Source organism: Meleagris gallopavo, chromosome 6 (genome assembly GCF_000146605.3).
Source record: "Meleagris gallopavo isolate NT-WF06-2002-E0010 breed Aviagen turkey brand Nicholas breeding stock chromosome 6, Turkey_5.1, whole genome shotgun sequence".
NCBI classification, from domain to species: Eukaryota; Metazoa; Chordata; class Aves; order Galliformes; family Phasianidae; genus Meleagris; species Meleagris gallopavo.
Window position 1 is genome coordinate 12,382,438 of NC_015016.2, and position 22,173 is coordinate 12,404,610.

General features: G+C 38.6%; 1 protein-coding gene across 3 annotated transcripts in view; it reads left to right on the plus strand.

The window, feature by feature from the left end:
- The window catches only part of MPP7 (membrane palmitoylated protein 7), a 43,013-nt gene extending 21,986 nt beyond the window's left edge, over positions 1-21,027 (plus strand). For all 3 annotated transcript variants that reach the window (XM_031553876.1, XM_019616312.2, XM_031553877.1), the window contains 6 exons: positions 5,704-5,874; positions 11,821-11,901; positions 13,654-13,747; positions 14,827-14,935; positions 16,349-16,492; positions 17,920-21,027. In XM_031553876.1, the coding sequence (XP_031409736.1) occupies positions 5,704-5,874; positions 11,821-11,901; positions 13,654-13,747; positions 14,827-14,935; positions 16,349-16,492; positions 17,920-18,099 (779 nt within the window). In that variant the 3' untranslated portion in view covers positions 18,100-21,027. The remainder of the gene's footprint in view (positions 1-5,703; positions 5,875-11,820; positions 11,902-13,653; positions 13,748-14,826; positions 14,936-16,348; positions 16,493-17,919) is intronic.
- The last annotated feature ends 1,146 nt before the right edge of the window (positions 21,028-22,173 follow it).

Sequence of the window (22,173 nt, forward strand, 5' to 3'; positions counted from 1 at the left end):
AATTTTATCATGCATTCACATAATAACTAATGGTGATCTGATTGTGCTGAAAATAAAATTTTAGATTTGTTAGTAAATCAACTACATTAATATTGAATTGCAACTGCATGGAGATATTGAGGCATACCTGGAAAATAGTGCTTTGGACTTTGGATGTGATTCTGGCTGCATTACATTTTCGTTGTTAGATATTTTCTTTGAAGAAGAAAAGATTTTTTTCATCTTTTCTCTCTGAATGCAAATACAGGTAGCGTGAATTTTCAGGATCATAGTTTTGTAATCAGATCTTAGTGGGTTGCCCGTTGATATGAGTAGGAAGGCTGCAAAACAAAATCTGTTGTCTTAATGCTATTTCCCATTCAGTGAAATGTTGGGGTCTGTAGTTGCCAAATGGTCCATCACCTAGAAAGGCAATGTCTTGAGAAAGAAACTACTGTTGTTCTCAGTGCAAAGAACAAAAATCTTAATAAGTATTACTGGAGAACAACTGCACAATGCAGGTAATGGCTTACTCTTCTGAGAGCTGCCATGTGTTGGAGAGCTGCCAGCAGTCCACAGGCAGCCCTGCAGCCTACTCGTGCTGGGTCTGCACTGTTGGAAATGAGGTGACAGATGGGAGCTGGAAGACAGAACAATATACAGAAAATAGACCTATCTAAGGCTAGGACCAGTTCTGGGGTAGAGACACAAGAACTCTTTACTCTCCAAGAAAGGATCAGGCTTCCTCACAGTGAATCTGTCTGATTTTGAAAACAGTGTATTCTGAATGTCCATCCATGTTTTGTAGTACTGTTTTTTGGAGCTTATCCTGAGCATTCTTGAAAGATGGCAAGCATTTATGGCTCTCCTGGCTTACTAAGTAATTAAATTTCTAGGCAAGCTTTTAGTATTATAATGTAAAGTCTCAAAAAAAAAAGTCTAAAATGCAGTCGCTGAAGGACTTGAGTCACACCAACAAGGTTGGGATGTTTTTGTGACACCCGAGTTAACGGCCTGTCGGTGTGCTATAACCTGTCACAAGAACAAGGCAGTCCAAATTCCCTTCGCCAGTGATGAAGGAGCAGAGCTGTATTACCTCGTGTTTAGGGCTGATTATAATCATAATCAGTTATTATCAGCTAAGTATGGTGAATTTTTTGCACATCTAAATTTTAGAAATAGTTTTCAAAGTATAGGTGCACTGACAGCTTCCTAAAATCAAAATAGTAAGTCGTACTTCATGCTGCTTTTGGTATTGCATAACCACACCAAACGATCCACAACAATTCTATTTTTTTGTCCTTGATTTTTAATTCGATGTTATGGCTCGTTGTGGGTTTTGAGCTCTGTATGCGTTCACATTCCAATCCGTGAACCAGGATGCTCTCTGAATATCCAGACTCCTCTAAAAGGATACATACTTCAGACACACGAGGTGGTCACGAAGAGTGATAGAACAGTCATCTTTCAGAAGGCGTTATGTTCAGGGTTATCAGATCTGTTATGTTCAGGGCTATCATACTATTAATTTGAACTCTCCCCTCTAAAGTGACTCAAATAAATTTCACAATTTTTCACTGAATTCTAATACTTAAGTTACAGTGTAGTATCAGATGTTTCTGCTGTAATTTCCTGAGGAATTGCTGGGGAGAACATTAGGACCATGTCTGTGCCAAGCTTAAAATGCAGTTACATTGCTTGAACCTTTATCAACATACAGTAAGTATAGATGAATATCATCTGTTTACTAGTCTCAATTTTGTCTTAAAAATCCAGACATAATCTAAATTTTTATTAACCCTGCCTAAATGTGCAAGCTGGGAATCAGTCCAGAAGCAGGCAGAGTAAGAGGTCTGCTCTGTGTTTGTGCAGTTCCTGTGTAACAATAGAAATACTCAGTATACGAGTGAGTATTAAAAAATGCCAATATTTTGAAGGGGAAAAAGAATATCCAGAAGTATCTCGTAAAAAATTGCACCTTGGTAATGACCAGGGTGCCACAGTTATTTTTGTCACTAACATGCCATGTGAATACCAAAAGTACTTGTAAATTCATTTACAGATAAGCACCATTTGTTCACTACAAGTTGTGTAAGTTTAGACTCAATTCCATGAAGAATACACAAAGTTAATGCAAATTTTAACCTTGTTTTACTGAATGAAAATGAACGAAGCATGTGTACGTGCCTTATAGCATTCTGGAGCCTTACTGGTGAATGTAGCATAAGTGAATGTAAATCATAGTACTTCCTTTTAGCACAGTTTCTCTTTGAGAAATCAGCTTTCTAGCTTTGTACACATACTTAAATCCAAATTTACTCAACATAGTCACAATTTTTGTTCCCTTCTTTAGGATTATTAAATCTAAAGAAATGCAACACTTTCCATTGTTGTCCTTTAGAAGTGTTTTAGGACTGGATATGTTTGTGCATTGCCAGTTTTCAGTCTGGATTTCTGCATGAAGCCCAGGTGGCTTTCTCTGTGCAGATGTAAGGATGTAATTGCCAGTGATTAGAAGACGAATCAGGCTTTTATTCTAGACTTTTTTTTTTGTTTGTGTGTTTACATTCCTAATCTTAGAGAGATAAGTAGTTTCTCTTGGATTGTTGTTGGCCCTTATCTAAGTATTAATAACAGCTGATGATTTTAGTTTCATGTTGAGGAGTGCCATACGGTTTGGAGGCATTTGAAGCTGGTTCTTATTTCCTTCCCAGCAGCTATTTCACCAAACCTGTTACATTCCAGGGGCAGTTTATGGGTTAGTATGTTCAGTAGCTTCTAGTCATGTAGCTGAAACCAAGAAACTGGTGCAAGCTTCTTAATGCTCACAATTTTATGTTGCTGTAGTCACAAAGTTTTCCCCTTTTTATATTATAGTCTGCATTCTTGGCAGCTAAGATTAATTTTTGCTGATATCCATATTCTGCAGACAGTATAGGTCGCAACTCCTTTTGTATTCACTGAGTTTTATTTGATCAAATATCTCAGGCAAGTAATTCTTTTTCCCTCTGTTCTATTTTAGACGTTTACTTTCAAGCTTAATCATCTTATAGAAACTTTATTTTTGTATTGCGAATCAATCTTCCTTTTGTTTTTCCACAGTGATTTTCACTATATTTTTAATAATGTTCTGTAATTAATTTAAATGTATTAAGTTTGATTTTCATCTTTCCTAAATTGAGAAATATGCAAACACTATGAGAGTGCTTTTTTGCTTGCACATGAATGTTCTCCTGCCTTGTGAGTATAATGTAGTTTCAGTTCAGCTTAATCTTTTCAGTCATAGCTGCCCAACATATATTATAAATGCAGAGTTTAATAGAAAATATTTATTAACATTTCTTTGTAAAACAGCTTCTGAAGGTCACAGTGCAGTTAAGCCACAAACATGAGGGTATATAATCACAGATTTGAGAGGGGAAGAGACGTATTTCAAGGAATGCAGTAGCAGTACCATAAAAATGGGGGATGTATTGAAAACACTGAAAAAATCCCTTGTCTCTGCACTGTCTCTGCACATTTTCCTTACTTTTGAAAGTATCTTAAAGCAAGCTTTTTCCAAAAAATTCCAGGTATTTAAGCTGAAGTTAAGGAGCTGTTGGTAAATGTGCTGCTGTGAGACAGCTGCTCAGAGGCATGGAACTCTTGGTGTTTGTAAGCCTAAAACCAAAGTGGTACAGAGGGGATTGGTTTGGCTTCATTTGCTGCCCACCCTCATTCTCAACAGTGGAGTGGGGAGATGCTGGTCCTCTAGCACAGAACAGAAACTTCTGTAGATACGCAGATGCTGTATGCTGTGACAAAGCTCTTTATTCTGTCAACTGTTAGAAGTAAATGGTAAAGAATTATCATTTTTTCTGTAGATATTTATACAGTACAATTTTCAAAACAATTTTTAACTTGTTTTTAGAGCAGTTTTTTGATCTGGAGCCTTCTATGAAATTTACAGCCCCCTTTTGTAGCTGCTGTTACTTTTAACCTTTCTTTGTACAGTTGTGTCTGCAGTTAAATGTGGTGATGTAGCATCAGAGAATCAGAATTGTAGTGGTCAGAAGGCACTTCTAGAGATCATCAGTCCAGCCCCTCTGCTAAAGCAGGTTCCTACACCATTCTTACATCCTGATGGATTTTCACACTATTCTGGACAGGATCGCCTGGGCTTTCTCTTGGATGTGTTTACAGTTACCAGCATTTTGACAAAACTTTCCTCACTGCAGTCACTTCAGTGTTAGTGTTGTTTATTTGCAGAAGAAAATAGCATAATTCAGTATATTTTGGTTCGTGTTCCTGTCTCGTATTTTCGTCATTCTTCAATCTCAGCCCAACACTTAAAAATACCGGTGTCCTGTTCTGTGGATGTTTGCTCTTCATCAATTTTTATTTTACTTATTCATATTTTGAATTTTTATTTGCATGCATGCATGTATTGTGAATTGCCATCGATATAGAGATTTACAGCAGCAAAATTAGTTGGTTAACATTATTTTTGATCCAGATTCTGCAAAGATTTATGCTAAATGGAACTGTGCAGAACATGCTAAGCCTGTAACTAAGCTCTATAAGATTTCGCTTCTAAGTATTTGCAGAAGTTAGTGTTGAATTTGCCAGATACTGCCTTTGAAGATGAAACTGTAATATGACTACTTCTTAAACACCTAAACATACGGGTTTTTACAAGTTTATGAAAATATATTGCTGAAAAATTTGGGGTCACCAAAAGTTTACGTATGTTTACTGTCCTACAGAATGTTCCTGGGCGGAAAATGGTGTCAGGATTTTTTCAATAATTTTAAAGTGTACTTTGAATTTTACTTTACTGTTCACAAATAATGGAATCAGTTTTGCAATCCATCTAGAACAAAAGTAGTGCAATAGAGATACCGGTAAAATTAATGTCAAGGATTTACTGAAGAACTGTAAGGTAACCATTAACAAATGAATCAAATTAGTTTTTAAAATACAGTGTTAGGAGCCTTTTTTATACTGCTCTGTTTGAAAACGCCTGTGATAATCTCCTTTGTGATTATTTGAAATACCCGGTCTTGCAGATAGATGCTGGAGATGTGATGTTGACACAATTGGAAATTGTAAATGCAAGTTTAATAGGAATATTAACTTTCAGTTTAATGCTAACATATCCATCATACGGCAACTGTATTGTCTAACATGTTTCATGGTGTTTTGGCATTTAACTAACAGTGTTTGGTTTTATTCTTAAACATCTTCAGGAAAGGTTCTGTGCGCTTTTTTATGGTGTTAGCATGGAGTCAAGCACAAAAAGTTATTCAAGGAATTAATTTTCATTAATCCTTTCAACCACCAGATGTGTTCTTGTGTTGTATTTGATGTGTCTGTATGCCATGATGATTTAATAGAAATGTATTGTGTGGTATGAGAGTCTGTACTGCATGAATGTTTTCTTTGTGTATGCATACTAATGTGTAAGATACTCAAATTATCTAAATATGTTAACAATTTACTGTAATTATTTTTACAACTTGTTGCAAATGTCATGGTCTAATTGGTAATCCTAATTCTTCAGTTTAAGTAGGCATCTGATACAGTTCAAAACTGTGGCAAAAAATCATTCTAGTGCCATGGCTTATTTAACATACAATATGTTCTTTTATTTCACGCACCGGTCCTTGAGTGTTTGGAAGAGACTGTTTACAGCTTTGGATAGACTTGCTTTCTTATTTTGAAAAAATCCTGTTCTTATTGCAGCTGGTTTTAGAAGAAGCTTTCGCCTTAGCAGAAAAGATAAAAAAACAAACAAATCTATGTATGAGTGCAAGAAGAGTGATCAGTACGATACAGCAGATATCCCAACATATGAAGAAGTTGCAAAATATAGACGACAACCTAATGACAAATACAGGCTTGTAGTTTTGGTTGGTAAGTTGTTTTCCTTATTTTTAACCTGGTAAAACATAGGACTGCTGATTAGCGCAGTGCTTACCACAGAATAATTCAGACTGGAGTAGATCTTAGTAGGTCAGCTTGTCCAGCTTCCCAGTCAAAGCAGCAGCAATTCTGAATTCAGAGCAGGTTTCTGACGACAGCACCGTTGGGAACTTGTCTTCCTACTATGTCTTCTCTTTTGTTCCCACCATTCACCTCAGTGAAGAGGCAGGGTACATCATCTCAATAAGTTTTAGAAGGGTGGTGGTGGGTCTCCCGGAAGTAGTCTCTCCTCCAAGGCCTGTTCCCTCAGCTTGTCTCACATGTAGGTTATTCTTCATCTTCCTGTAATCTTAGAAACTCTTTGCTGACCTTGCTCCAGTTTATCAGCATCTTTCTTCTAATAAAGGCCCCAGTATGGACTTACCATTTCTTGGAGTGTCTAATTAATGGGAAGAGTCACCTCCATTCAGTGGCTATCCCTTTGCTGATTTAGCTCAGGGTAGCACTCCTCACTGCCAGTGTCCCTGTGGTCACATGCTTAGCTCAGTTGCTGCTTGTTCCTTCAGGTCCATTTCATCTAATCTGCTGCACGGACAATCAGTCTTCATCTTGTACTGCAGTCTGTTGTATGTGCAGAACTTTGCGTTTGTCTTCATCAAATTTTCCAAAGATCTGCCAGCCCATTCATGTAACTTGCTGAGGTCCCTCTGTATTGCGCCCTATCCTCAGACAAGTCATCTAAACCAACCAGTTTGGCATCTGCAAACTCAACAGGGGGCTATTCTGTGTCGTCCTCCATTTTTCTTAATGAAGGTATGAAATGGTACATCCCACAGTAGACCCCTGAGGAGCTCCACTTCCAGTGAGTTACCCGGTATAGTACAGACCAATAACCCCTACTCTTCAAGCATGATTATCCATTCACTTTTCACCTGTCTTGTAGACCACCAATTTAGATACAGTATCTCAAGTAGTATGTAAGGGTGCTTTTGGAGACAATGACTATAGCCTTGTTAAAATAAAAAGGGATAATATTTAAATATAGCTACCATGGTGACTAATCTGAACCAGGCTGTCAATCGGTACTGAAACTCAAAAGAATTAAGGTAGTGCTCTGCTCTTTTAGGAGATCAGTCAATATAGCAGAGTAGAAAAAGACAAAAAAAAAGTGAAATAAGTACTTGTGGTTGGTCAAAGCAGAAAATATACATGGAGAGCAACAAAACCTACTGTGTTAGAACAAGTAAATAAGCAGATTGAGAGAAAGGTGGGTGAGAGGTGGGCTTCTGTGTGCCAAGAGCAGATGTAAACATAGCTGCAGAAGACTTAAGATGTCATCCTCAGCTTTTTGTTCCTCCGTAACCTCACTGCCATAGTAGTATTTATCATCTAATCAAAATGCATTGCTTCAGTCTTCAAAAAAAAACCAGGAAGTATATTATCTTAACTGTTTCAAAGGTAGCCATTGGAGCCCCAGTGAGAGTAACCATTACCACCAACGAATAATGTCTCATTAGTTATTGTTTCTTTTGCAGTAGCACATAGGCTGTTGTGTCATTAGTAAAGTTTCCTCCATTCTGAAAACAGCAGAGAAATACGACCCTCTATCAGGGTCTGTTTTGTACTGTTGAGTAGCTATGTAGCTATGTTTTTCTGTCAGTCACATCCAAGGGAACATTAAGTTTAGTTTTTAATAAACAGCTTTGTCACTTTCCAGAACTAAAATTCAGCCACCTACTAGCGTGATCATTGTGAGATTGTGGGCTATATACAACCAGTAATAACATGGTTGAGTTGATTTTACACTTACATCAACAATATGTGGTGCAAAAGTGTGATAAGTAGACTTTTTATAACAAATTGCATATGTCTGATCTAAAGAATACCTAGAGATTTCATTTGATTTTTGTGGTAATAAATCAAATGAAGAAAGAGTGCTTTTTTAGTAACAAAAGCAGCTCAGAAATTTATTGCAGACTTCAGTAATTCTAATATTTTTCTCTGGATATTAAGAGCAGTTTAAGTCTGGCCAATTCCATAAAAATGTCTTGGGCAAAATGTGGAAAAAGTCGCAGAGCTAAGCAACACAGGTACAGTAGGAGTGAATGCATTCAACAAGCTTTTGTGTGCCGGTAGCAGCATAGAGTATAATGTGTCAAATAAAAGGTGGATACTGTTATCAGGAAACAAAGGGACAGATAATGACCTTTAATTGGTGGGGACACTGAATATCTGCTGTGTTATGCTAATGCCTAATGCATAATTTACTGTTGGAAGGCTTTGGGGGTTTTGTTATGTCCTTTTTGTCAGAGAGTTTGACAACTGAGAAGGAGAAATTTCTTTTGGCCTCATTTTAAATTGATCTGCTCTAATTTACAGAATGCAAATTGCACACACAGTGATTTTTAGTGCCCTGTAATGTGATAGAGTATTAGTCTCAACCACAGCTAGATGTATTAGTTTGTCAAGCTTTCACCCTCTCTGCAAATGTACGCTTATGAAAAAAGCCCTGTATATCCTTAGGGCTAAAATAATAGATAATCTGGAATGATAATGTTACAGATACTTCTACTGTGCTGTCTCTCAGATATTATGAATGTGATGAGTCTGCTAAAAGTGAAATGATCTAGTACCATGTGACCACTGTTCTTCTGATAACTTACCATTCCTAGGCCACAGAAAATCCTTAAGGTCTTCAAAAATATTGTCTGCATCCTAACTGTGATACTTTGCAGCCTTACCAAGCTGAGGCAGAATGTTTTGATATGAAACATACTATTTAGGCAGTAGAATTTTCATTTACATTAACAAGGAAAAAATCCTTCTCACAAACGCTTCTGCTTCAGTAATAATGAAGGCCAAACTATATGACTATGCTATACCACGTGAACCATTTGGATAACAAAGAAGACGACTTAGAATTGATATCTTCATTAAACCTTTCTGGCTGAACGCTCAGAAATCTACGTTGGCTAGTCTTAGCAGTCAGAAAACCAGTGTAAACTCCCAATCCTGCTTCAGTGAGCAGTCAGTCTAGAAGTACCTTCCCACTGCTAGTTACAGTTTACTGAAAAACAGAAAAATGGTATTCTATTTTCCTGCTTCACATGTCATCATGTCATGATTGGACATACATATGCAGTCACTGCATTACGCTGATCCATTTTACTAGAGAAGGAATAGTTGAGCCACAGAACCTCTGTCAGTGCACATTTTCTACAGGGTCTTTATGGTCTCGGCAGAGGCGGTAGCATCTAACTCCCAGAATCTTTTCTGAAAGACCACTTTCAAATGCACCAACTAGAGATCTAGGAGATCCCTTTGTGCCTGCTGCTGAAGAATAACTGATGGGATTAATCATCCTGAGACCTGAACTTATTCTATTAAACAGTTTTTCCAGATTTCTTGAGGCATGTCTGAATAGTACAAAGCTTCATGCACATTTTAGTGATTGCTGGTCTAATTCTGCAGGTGACTGTCAATGAGAAGAGTTAGGTGTTGCAGTTTGTTTGTGCAAGATACTATGATTACTTGGTTGACATGACTAAATATGGAACAGCAAGTAAAGTAAATGTTGCTTTAGAAAAATAAGCAAAGTATTACTAAATGTGTCACTGTACCACTTAATATTGCTGCCGGGGGTGAGTTACAGTAAACTAAAATAATGCTACAACTATGTATCCCACTTGCTTGGCATTCTGCACTGAGAATCTGGATTGTCCTTCTCAATCCTAGTGTTTTATTCTCATCTCTAGGTCAAATCAGATTCAGATTCTAATTATTAAAACCTAGCATCTTTGTAGCATCAACATGAAAATAAGAATCAGAATAGAAGTAATCTTTACACTGAGGAGATGTAGTGCAAAACGAAGCACAATGGATGGCATTACTGATCAGGAATCAGTCTTCAGTATCCATATGCTGCAGTTAAGAGAGTTCTGTGAAAACAGTGCTGAAAAAGAGGAATCTACACCTTCCAGTAGTTAAATTTAAAGATGAATTTAAAATGGTAATCTGGAAGGGGAGACAGCATAATAATGAGGTTTAGATCTTAAAACAGATCTGATCTAAGTTTCTAAAGCATCCACCACAGTAAGTAAAGCCTGGATTATTTATATATAAATAGAGCGGAAAGCATGTTGATTTGACAGTGTATAGTCTAAGGACATAATATTTGTGTAGATACGATGGGAAAAAAATTTTGCTTGAAAGGAATTTAATGATTCTTTTTACTTGAATTCCACTCGTTTCATTCAATGTTAATAGAATCTATTGAGAATTTTAACTACTTTTCTGAAAAAAAAAAAGGTATTTGTTTAAATAGCTGTGCCATTAAGAGAGGAAAAAAATAGAAAGTACAAAAGTAATGTCATTATCTGCGTGACACATTGCTTTTCTCTGCAGACATGCACCAGTAGAGGCTGCTGTACACCATATTAAATAAACATTTATACTTACTGATAGATTAATTTACTGGCAGGTCAGAGATGGAACTTGAAATGTAGTTGTGTGTTTAACTTATGTAAACATATAAAATTATAAATGCAGAAACTCTAGGACTTTACAGAGGAGACATAGTCTGGGGATAGTAGGAGATGCTTGCTTTTCATCGTCATGTGTTTCTAACCACACAGGGTGGGTACAAATAGGCACCTGAAGGTGCTGAAGCATCAGTTGTTGCTTTTTGATGCCAGACTCTCATTAGTAATTAACCAGTATATCACTATTTCATTAACATGCTTATTACATTTTGTATTTCTAGCCTCTAAAATGCCTTTATTAGAAAGAACTGAATGCATGGTTGTATCACTTTTCATACAACAGTAAGAATTTTCCATAATATGTATTATTCTCGTATCATTTGGGATATGATTCAAATGATTCTCTTCTACATTTTGCTCTTGACCTGACTTCATAGAAACAAAGACAGTACTCCATCAGAAACCCATGAACCCCCAGCTGGGCTTCTTCATGCACATACCAGCATGCATCTCCCTGCAACACGAAATAGGGTTCCTGGGGGTAGGAAGTGGTTGCCCCATTAAGCATTTGGGATTCCATAGGATAGAGTACCCTTGTAGAAACCTTAAGAACCATTATCAGATGGCTAAGAGTTGGGGGTACATGAAAAATCAAAACCAATGCTTCCTTAGTAATTTCTAGCACAGCAATACTCAAGTGGAGGTGGACGGGGTGGGTCAGAAAACAACCATGCAGTCTTTGTTTCTTCCTGCCAGCCTCTTTCCGAGAGTGGTCTCCCTTGGCAGCTGCATGAAGAAAGAAACATTTATTTTGGACAAGTTCAGACAGCAGACAGCAGACAGCATACAAGCAGGGTTTAAAAGAAAACCAACAACAAAGAAGGAAACAGAAGCACCCCCAATGGGTTGTGACCAAGAGCACCAAGTGCATGGAGAGGAGCTGCCCTTCCTTCCTCTCCTCACTCATTCCTGACCTGACCCCTCGAAAAGGAGGAGTAGAACGGCCTTCACATGCTGGCTGGGAGGCTCTGCTCCAGGAGTTTGAGATATTCTGGCAAAATAAATAGTCATGCCAATTTTGATTAAGGTTAAGGTGCCACGTCTGTGGTTGGGCCAAGGATGGGGATATGATGTGTTGGGGGTAGTGGAGAAATTGCTTTGCTTTGGATTAGATGACCTTGAAGGGTCCCTTTCAACTCAAACGATTCTATGATTCAGCTTTTTCCGTGTTTTTTTTTTCCTCAGTGGTAGAGTCAGGCCAGAAAAACTACCGGCTGCCCCCTCATGTTTGTCAGCATTGTATATCCTAGGAGAGGCTATACCCGTAGACATTTCTAAATGGTTAGGAGATAGTATGTGTTATAGCTGTGTGCCCTTTGGACTTACCTCAGAGAGCACTTGTGCCTGAAGATGAGAGACCTGGCTGCTGGGAAACAGCACTGTTTCTTTTTTTTAGGACCAGTGGGGGTTGGACTGAATGAGCTCAAACGAAAATTGCTGATCAGTGACACCCAGCATTACGGCGTAACAGTGCCACGTAAGTAGAAACACGCTTCTATTCTCTTGATGCTACACTCGGTTCCCTTTATTATTGCATTAACTTAAGGCACTTTTAAATTTGAGTCTCTAAATGCATGCTTGGCATCCAGATTACTCTTCTAATTTTTGAAAGTGCTGCTGCAGTGGTATTTTAAGTAGCATTGATTAAATTGATAGGACGTTTTGGCTCAGAGGCACTGCAGTAGATTTTTACTACAAGTTTAGCGTGATTGATGTCAGCGGTGTTTGGTAAATGAAACTCAGCTAAAGAACACGCTGGATTTAGCTGCAAAGCAGTGAAAAGTACTCTGTTAGCAGTGCTTGCTTTCAGCAAAATGCCCTTTTACATTAAGGCTGAAAAATAAAGATGGATGATAAACAATTTCGAACCTCGATGAATAAATGATTTTAATCCTTTGATTAGCTTTAGAAAAGTTATTTGGGGATTTTTCTCCCCTCTTTCCCCTGCCTGACTCTGTCTTGTAATTTGAACGATGATGAATAACATTGTTCTGAACTAAATTCTACAGTACTTTATTGGGTTTTCTTTCATGTGGAGGGCTTGATATTGTTAGCTGCTCTTCCATTTCTTTGTCTGTTTGTACTTGTAATTTTGCCTCCTATAGGGATCCTTCAAATTAAGGGTCCAGCACTGAATTCAGGAATTCATGTTTTTCTTTGTAAGTACAGGTATTCAATAAAAATACATATGAATGAATTTTCTAGGTAGAGAAATGAATACATTTGTTTTCAGCAAGTCATTTCATTTGCAAATATTTTCCTCAGCTGGGTATTGAAAACTGCAACAAAAAAGCCAGATGTTCCCAAATATTTAACACACTGCATATGCAGTCATTCGCCCAGAAGCATTTCTCTAAAAATTGCCAGGATTCATCAAGTTGCCTTTTCTCTTTTCTCTTCCAAATTTGTGGTTATAATTTAAAACAAACAAGTAAAGAAATCCTTCTCCCTGAAATTCAATAAGTCAGGATTTGCGTGGAGAAATGGCGTTCTTGGAAATGTTTCTCTTTGTGTCAACCTAAGAAAAGCGAGACATCAAATGGCATTCCAGGCTGTGCTTCTGCAAGCAGGTTGTGTGTGTTCACATACGATGAAGAATATGTGATGCTGTAATATGCATCTTGTATTAAATATGATTTTTAAGTGTGCTGATTACCCATAAGTGGCAATTCCACAAGTTTGTAAGCAAAACCTTTATGCCTAGAGCTTGAAGGCAAGTAAAGATAATGCAAAACCATTGGAAGAAAAAGGAATCAGCAGGAAACGAAAAGAACTAAATCATAAAATTCACACCCCGTTTCTTTACTGTCATACTCCATATACCATAGCTGCAGTCATTGCTAATGAATGCAACGTTTTATAAATCAGGTTGGTGAACTTTGTTTCCCTTTATGGTCTTGTATGCTAATAAGTTTAACGAGTGGCAAAGTTGGGGTAATTGTTATGAACTGCTGCTCATTTTATTATTCAGCTGTCCTCATTTTATTGGATTTTTCCGCCAGTTAATAAAAATGATAATCTGACACTTGTCCAGTAGTTTTTTTCCCTGTGCGTGCTTTTAAACTCACTCCTGTCTCGTGCTGAGTGCCGCCTCGTGTCGCTCAGGAGCGAGGAACCGCTGTGCTGAGTATTGCACAGGGGCTGTGGGCTTCTGAATATTTCCTGAACTGGTTTGCGTTATATTGTTTTGTGCATCCTTTCTTTTTTTTTCCTTTTAATGAAACTGCAGACACCACCCGAGCAAGAAGAAGCCAAGAAAGCGATGGTGTTGAATACATTTTCATTTCCAAGCACTTGTTTGAGACAGACGTACAGAATAACAAGTATGTTGAAGAGGTTTTAACTAGAACCACAGTTAAACAATGGCTGCGTTATAAAATGGGGCTGGTTGTAATTTTAGATAGTAATTCGAAGTGGATATAAGCCGTAGTGATTTGAAGATGTTAGATTTACATTTTGATACATAAGCAGTTCAAAGAAGCTGAAGAAACAAAAAAACAGCAGTATATGCAGACTGAAATGCTTCTGTGCTTCCAAGTAGTTTCAGCGCTTCAGCTCATTAATAAGACCCTGTAATTGGAGGTGTTGAGGAGGGGGAGCTCTCTTTCATGGGGCATTATCCTTGATGGCAGTGAAGCCTTGCAGCACTGGGAGAGGGGGGCCTGGAAGTGCTGCAGACGTGCTTGAATCAATGTTTGCGTAGTTCTGCACTCTTTCAGGACAGGCACTTCCTGTGCTTTTGAATGTGGAGACCTACAGAGAAGCCCTTGTCTGTAAACACTCCAGAAATTAAATTAAAATGAAGACAATGGTAGCATCGTGCTCTCTAGCAGCCTGTAAAATCCTGCAGCTTGAAATTCTGTCCCAGTGTTTCAGGGGGCAAAAGTGTATTAGACACAAAGCTGTGGGTTTTATGGAAACTTCAAACTGTGCTTTGCTTTTTTGGCAAATTGTACTTGTGCTTTTATAGCACATAAGCAGCCGCCTTGCTTCCATTAGCACTGTCGTAGCTCCTCCTCCTCTTCTGAGATGGAATTTGGATATTCTGCAGTGTGCAATGAAATTTCAGTAGTTTCTATTGTTTAGCTTATCCACTGTTTTATTGCATTGCATTAGTTCAGAAAAAGAGGTGATGGAAAACATTAGTGGGCTGTTGGACTACAGTGCTTTTTTCTCTTTAACTGTAATACAAGCAGGTGTTACTGATTTGAACGTGGTAAAATAGAAGATTTCTTAAAATTGACATGTTGAAGTACTTGACAGCATTTCCTTTATAAAACATGGTAAAACTCGCATGTAAAGTAACATATATTTGCTCCTGAATTAGATCTCATAAACCAAACCGATAAGTTTTTGCTGGAGAAAATGGAAATGATTCTAATGTTTTCACCCACTGCCATAGGTTTATCGAGTACGGCGAGTATAAGAACAACTACTATGGCACAAGCTTAGACTCTGTTCGGTCAGTCCTTGCTAAAAACAAAGTCTGTCTGTTGGATGTGCAGCCCCATGTAAGTAAGCATATCTTTTGGAATCCTGTAGTTCTCCGTGTTCTATATTAGGATTCTAGAAACTTAACTGTTCTAACAAACATATTTAATTCCATCCTGAATTACTATCAAGTGGGCTTGATAGGTGGGTGACTTTATCACGTCAAGACTTGCTGGAAGGAGGAGAAGGAAACTCCAATACATATTGCTAGTATTCAGCTCAGGAATTATTGTATTGAAAGCCCCCAGCATAATACCAAAGACATTATGAAATGCTTCCAAATTTTCATTCATCTTTTTGCTGTTTTGTTAAGAGGTTCTCTCTGAAACTTAAATTTCAGAATGGCTTTGAGCTGCCACACAGCCCAGCTGCTGTCCTCCGTTTAGTGGGTCTATTCATGCAAAGAGTTTCCACGTAAGGCAGACACAAGTTAAGGAACATGCTTGGTGTATTGTTGGCCAGATAATTGTTAAGAACGTTCCTGTCTAAGCCATTTGTTATTGCCCTGTCTGTGTCTTTCAACCCAACTGAACAGCTCCTCTGGGAATTTTTATTCTCCTAATAACTGCAGTGCTTCCAGGAGCTGGACCAGTTTGTTTAAACAGAGCCAAAGTATTTCTTCTCCAAGGGTGGCCAGCCTGTGGCTTCTAAACCCCAGCAGTTTGTGAGCAGTTCCCGGTGCATTTTTGGATGCGGGGCTTTGCCTTAAAGCAGCAGCAAGTGGGCTGTGCCAGCACAGGAGCAGCTGGGGAAGCCAAGCTCACACCAGGAGAGCTAGGCCGGGGCTTCTGGGGCTCAGTGAGAACACTGTGTGTCCAGTGCAGCCCAGTTTTTCAGTGAACCACTAAATTCTCCAGAGGACCTGATCTTTTGAGCCCTTCTGGGATTATGTTCTCTGTCATGTTGTTTTCTTGTGGGCCCTGGCAATACAAAGATGACCGAAAGCTGGCTGGCCATCCCTGCTCCACGCTGTGCTGCAGTCAGAGTTGTAGACCTCTAGTTTCATAGGTAGGATACTTCACTTTCTCAAGAACAGTAACAGCAGGGAGTTGTTTAGTAAGTACACAGCACTGAAGAGAAGAAACAGGTGACCTCCTGTGATTGTGGCACAGGCTCTTGCACACACTGCTTTTCAGAAGATGTTACTGTTAAAATGTGTAGAACTTTTCCACTCCTGCAGAACTCCCTGCCCTGCCTTCCATCCTCCTTCTGCCTTTGGGCTCTACATTTGTGGAGACAAAGAGTTACCTTACCCTTCACATGAAAACTCTCCTTGTAGGAATCAGTGCTGATCAACACAATGGGATGGCAGTAACTAAAAGACAGACTTCTAGAAGTGCTTTATGGGTTCAGTCTGGTTAGCAGAGGGTTTCTTTTACTATGGTAAATTTCACTGTGAAAAATAAGCTAATTAAAATTTTTCCTCTTATCAGACAGTGAAACACTTACGGACATACGAGTTTAAGCCCTTTGTTATATTTATAAAACCTCCACCACTTGACCGCTTGAGAGAGACTAGAAAAAATGCCAAGATTATTTCAAGTAAAGATGATAGGGGAACTGCAAAGCCCTTTACAGTAAGTATATTTAAACATGGTAAAGTATGAGAACTTGTTAAGAGTTTGTATTGTTTTACCTTGGAAATAAAGATTATTGCTAGGTCTCTATCCATAGTACTTATCAGGGCTTAGACTCAACCTACACATTATTTCTCAATATCTGTCACCCTAAACTTGCTGTGATGTTCTCATTGTTTGCTGTGCTCGTAGATATTCACATGTCCATGGTCCTCAGTGTGAGTTTATGTAATTGAAGAATGCTGAGGATTTCCTTTAAAAAAAAACATTTGCATGTGGGCTTAGATGTTTCTATTTACGCATATAAATTTCCTTGTATTATTTCTATTTTTGAGTCTTAAATTTAGAGGAAACCTCAAACATCAAGCACCAATTGAGACAGTAAATGCTGCCTTAATAAAAAAACCGTATTTGTGGATAAGACACACAATTAAAAAATGTTACAGGGAAATGAATATTCTAAGAATATGAAATATCTAAGGAAGCAAAAGGTACAAGTGCTGCATCTTGTCAATAATCAGGGGAAAAAATATTAGTCATTACCCATTAGTAACTTACTTACTTCCTGGAAATACAGTGAAAAAATATTTTAATTGAAGCTAAATGAAAGCCAACCATTGTTACACTTTGTTATCTACGTGTACTGTGTGTATGATTTTCCTGTACTCAGATATAAGTTGTTATTTAGGAATTGCTAGATTGTGTTTTTAAGCTGAGTCACGAACAGAGTCATGGGGATGAATAGTTTAGATAGAGCAGGTCTAGATACATATTGCCTCTTTATTTTTGTGACTGTGTCTTTGTAGGATATGTTTTTGACATAGTTTGGAAATAATGTATTATAACAATGCTTCCTGTCATATATAAAATGTAAGAGGAGTTCATTCTTAAGAGCAATCTTCAGGACATTGTTTAGTTAGGACCGTTTTACTCATAGTTGTGTCATCAATTAAATTCCTAAGATTTGTTCCCTACCCAAACATATAGAAGTACACCCAACCAGGCCCAAGCAAGACTAACAAGGCACAGGAAGACAGCTCCTGCCAAGCTTTTAAAAGAAAAAGGCTGCCTCGTAATATATCATGTGCTAATAGCAAGCTGAGACTTAAGTAATGAAACTTTAAAAGCATCATCAAAATAAACAGCTAGACATGTTTTCCACTAGTGCTGCTAACAGAAAATGGCTCTGAAATTGCCATGCAATGACCAAGTGTGTTATTGCAAGGGGAAGGATGAAAGGATTGTCTGTTGAGCAAACTCTGCTTGTAAGAGTGTTCCCTGAGATTATCAGGAGAGGTAGTTTCTGTATTTTTTTTTTTTAATAAAAAGCCCAGTTTCTACTTCCATAAGCAAGTAGTTTCGCATTCACCACAGAATTCGGTGACGTGTTTCTGTGGACTGACTGTTCCCTGTACTGATCTCATTAGGAAGAAGATTTTCAAGAGATGATTAAGTCTGCCCAGTTGATGGAGAGCCAGTACGGCCACCTCTTCGATAAGGTGATCATCAATGATGACCTCGCAACAGCCTACAGTGAGCTTAAGGCAACCTTTGACAGACTGGAGACTGAGACCTTCTGGGTTCCCGTCAGCTGGTTGCACTCGTAGCGTTTCCTGTACACAAGGCAGCCAATGCATCCCGATCCAAATGTGTGCGTGGTTAGGCAATACTTAAGGGGCATTTTCTTGGGAGGAGGGCTTTCTAACTCTACCTGAGCAGCAAGTGCACTCTTCACATACGTGGCACTGGTCTTGTTTCCTGTGTCTTCATCCTCCTGTTCACAATTCTGGGACAGTCATGTGGAACCGAAGTCTTACTAAGCTTAGTAAAGCGAGCAAATACTCATGTAACAAAACTGCCAAATGTCTCTCTCTCACTTGTACGTCGATTTCCAAGGTAAGCTTTTTTAATGGAGAGTCTGCAGAAGATAGTAATTAATACTGGAGATCAGCACTTTGGTGGTTGTAAGTCTAACTACTCTCATAAAAAGCACATCACAGCACTTGGAAGTTATTATCCCTTAAGTGCTCGAGAGAACTGAAATAGGCAAAAGTGACCAACATTTTTATGGGGAGGACTTCCTATGCGCAGCAAGATAAGTGTTTTTACTTTTATAGATGTGAGCCTTGTCTTACATGTACAGAATGATTGCAGTATTCCTTTGCACTTACGTAGTCATGAAAAGAAAAATGTATTCAGTGGCTTAGTTGTGAAAATCCCTGCTGTGAGCATGCACAGATTGAAGGTATTTTCATGCATGCTTTGTGGCACAACGAAGAGAACTCATGGGCATATTTATTTAAATAGAGTTACTATGTATATAAGTTCAAAGTCTTTAGGATTAATCTTCTGTAAAATGGTTGACGAAGCAGTGTGAATAGCAACCAAGGAAAGAGTAAATTTTTTTTTTCCTTTAAATTGATATCAATAATTTTTAGCATCCCTTAGAACAGTTTTCCCTTCAGAATTTTTCAAATGATTGGTGAGGATGCTGTGGAGACCTGGGAAGCAGTTGCAATAAGTCAGTTCTTTCCATTGTTTGGTATGTAGCGGTACTTGTTTTGATAGTGTAACAGATGTCTTGTCTCCATCCAAAAACAAATTAATGCTGTAGTCCTCATTACGAAAACATCTCCGTCAGTGGTCCGATACAGTTGGAAACCTCATCTTGAATTTGATGTGGCAGTGTAAGCATATGTATCATAGATGATGTATTTTAATATAGATAATTTGGTATTTTTCTTTCTTTACTACTGATATGCAGGAAATGAGTACATCTGTAAAGACCAAGGAACACCTGTGTGTTGTGTTGTGAATGTGTCTGTAAGTAAAGAACGTGTATAGGAGCTTGTAAATTCAGGTCATCACATCTGTGGCATTCAAACAGGAAACAGTTATTTCATGTTAATCTGTAAAGAGAATATAGACGTCTTGTTTCAGGGAAAAAGAATTTAGTGAAACTTTATATATTTATGAAAGGGTTGAAAAGGGATGTTAAGTTTTTAAATTTCTTGTCAATGTGTTCATTTATTAAACATTACAAAGACTGTAATTCGAAACACTGTCTCTGTAAATTGAGCTCAACATTCCATGTAAATATTTTATTTCAATTCATGTGCTGATAAAGCCATCAGATTCTGCAGTTTAATTCTAAATGCGTATTTAATTTGTGGGTCACTGCACGTAGCTTAGAGTTGTGTAAAACAAATGAAATGCAAGCAACAGCAGCAAAATCCCTCCAAGTCTGGAAATGTTTATGTGGGAGTCACAGATGTACAGAATCTCAGTATCGTAAATGCTCTGTTTGAAGCACTGTAATGTAACTTTTGTCAAACTTCACCATTTTTCAGGGGGAAAATTTTTTGTAACATAAATTGAGATTTGTTGATTAAGTTAATTGCATGCGGGTTATGTGGGTTGAGAAAATGTTTTCTATTATTTTTAATTACTGAAAATCAAACTGTTTTTCTGGGGATCTGGAATTGGGTGCCTGCTTGCATTTGCCTGCAAAGAACCAAGCACCCTCGCCACTTCTTCCAACCAACAGCTCGGAGAGGGGACTCTGCGTCCCTTGATACCTGGCCATTTCCTGCCTTAATGAGCAACTCAACGCTGCTTCTGACATGTATCAGAACATCAGTGTAGAATAGCACTCCCACAAGGGACCTGCTTTTCTCTTTAAGAAAGAGGTGCTGGAATATTCTGCAGAGTCTGTCCAGAGCAGTCCTGCATGCTGTCTGTCTTGTCCTTTTGAAAAAGATTGCAGTTCCCATTCCTGGGTCGGTGCAGTCTCAGAGGACGTTCTGCAGCACGCTGTGCTGGGCAGTCAAGGGCAGCGCTGTGCTCTGCTGCCTTCATGGAGACACTGCTGCTGGTCCCTGGTGCAGCCCTGCAGGCGCTTTGGAGGCAAAGAGGCGGATGGCTGCCTGCCCTGTCTGTGGGCCGGGAGCCGAGTCCTGAGTTGTAACACCTGCAAAGGAGGGGAATCACAAAAACATAAATCCTGCGGAGCAAAATGTGCACACAGTGAGAGGTGGCGTTAGCTAAATCACTAGATTGCTCTTGAAAATCAATGTTATTGCAGTGGTTGCTTCCAAAAATAAAAAAAATAGAAGCCTCTGGGCTCTGCAAGGCAGGCAGGGATGATGTAAGTTCAAGGCAGAAAGATGTCTCAGCCCATCAGTTCTGACAGCACAGGACCTGCTCTGAATGCACGTGCCAAATTGTTCTGAGGTTCCGTGGGGAGGGCTGTGTGCTTCTTCTGACTCCGAACATTTGGGAACGAAGATGACTCAAGGTGGTTTCAATATTCTACATATTCAAGTTGTGCTGTGTGGGCTTTTAGGGAACTGTGTGTTTTGACAGATGTTTTTGTTGTGTTCTAGCTGTTTGCCATAGTCAAAAAAAGGGTTAGTATTTTTTCATATTGTACTAAGCTCTGTACTTGAATTTGCCATCAGGTCATTGGTTGATGTCTTCCCTGCACTCTGATCTTACCTTCTTTATGCAAAACAATAAATTATTGATATATCACAGCAGGTGTTTTCTTCTCCATTGTAATTTGCGCCATAAAATGTAGGGACTTAAAAATGTGCTGACTGTAAAAGAAAAACTGCCTAAGAAGTTATTTTGTAGGTCTGTTACTGACTGTCATCCCCCAATTATTTTTAAATGGGAGCATAAAGCAACCTAGATCAAAGACTGAAATGCTTAATTTTTCATTTCCGTTGGTGAATTGTCCTTCAAAACCACCAGATCCTTTCCTGCACATGCCCCACTAACCTGTTTGCTCTCCAAGGCGGGCGTCACACAGGAGGTCAGGCAGACACTGCCATGCTTGCAGAGTGCATGGAGTGACAGCTGAGCTGTCGGCTGCGTGTGCTCCTGGTGTGCTCACAGGTCATGGGGGAGGCTGTGCTCATTTCTACCACTTATGAAAGGTAATACTTCAACTAAGTTGCTTTTTGTACTGCGTTACATCTTTTCCAGGAATAAAAGCCCAACACATGCTAGGATTAGAGAGAACACTTTTAAGCCCCTTCTGTTTTGTTTCAGTACAGTATTCTGCATTTCCCACATGTATTTGAGTTCAGGTTTCTCCTGTGCATGCAGAATTCTTTCCTCAGTAAAGCTAGTATTGATTTTTTGTGCATTGTTTTGAAGGATGAATTGTTTCTTCAGAGATTTACAATTAAAATTATAATCTGAGTGCATTTTTGCTACTGTGGTTTCAACAATCATTCCCCACAGGAGTAAGAGTTTTCTGTTTATCAGTGTGTAGAATAACTTGTACTGGCAATTTATCCAAGATGCTCTCAAAGTCATTAAGTATTTATCATGTATTACCATGATCAATGTGTGACAACAAGCATTCAACAGAAAAATGTTAGAAAGCAAAGTTAAAGGAGCACAGTATGCGTTGGTTGTTTGAGAGTTCTAGCACATGCTAACGGCTGAAGGTTTCAGCAGAAGCATACACAAAAACATTTGGAAACAGTTAAAGTCTGGTCTTTAATTTTGTCTTATTTTAAATGACAGTACAAATGAGAGCATTTGGAACTCTGGGCAGCTGGGTGCTTTTTCCCTCTTGGTGTCTTTGTCTGAAATACAAGTTGGATATTTGGAAGACTGCATGGAATGAGTTTGCATCTTGATAATAAAATACTGCACCATTTGGTGTA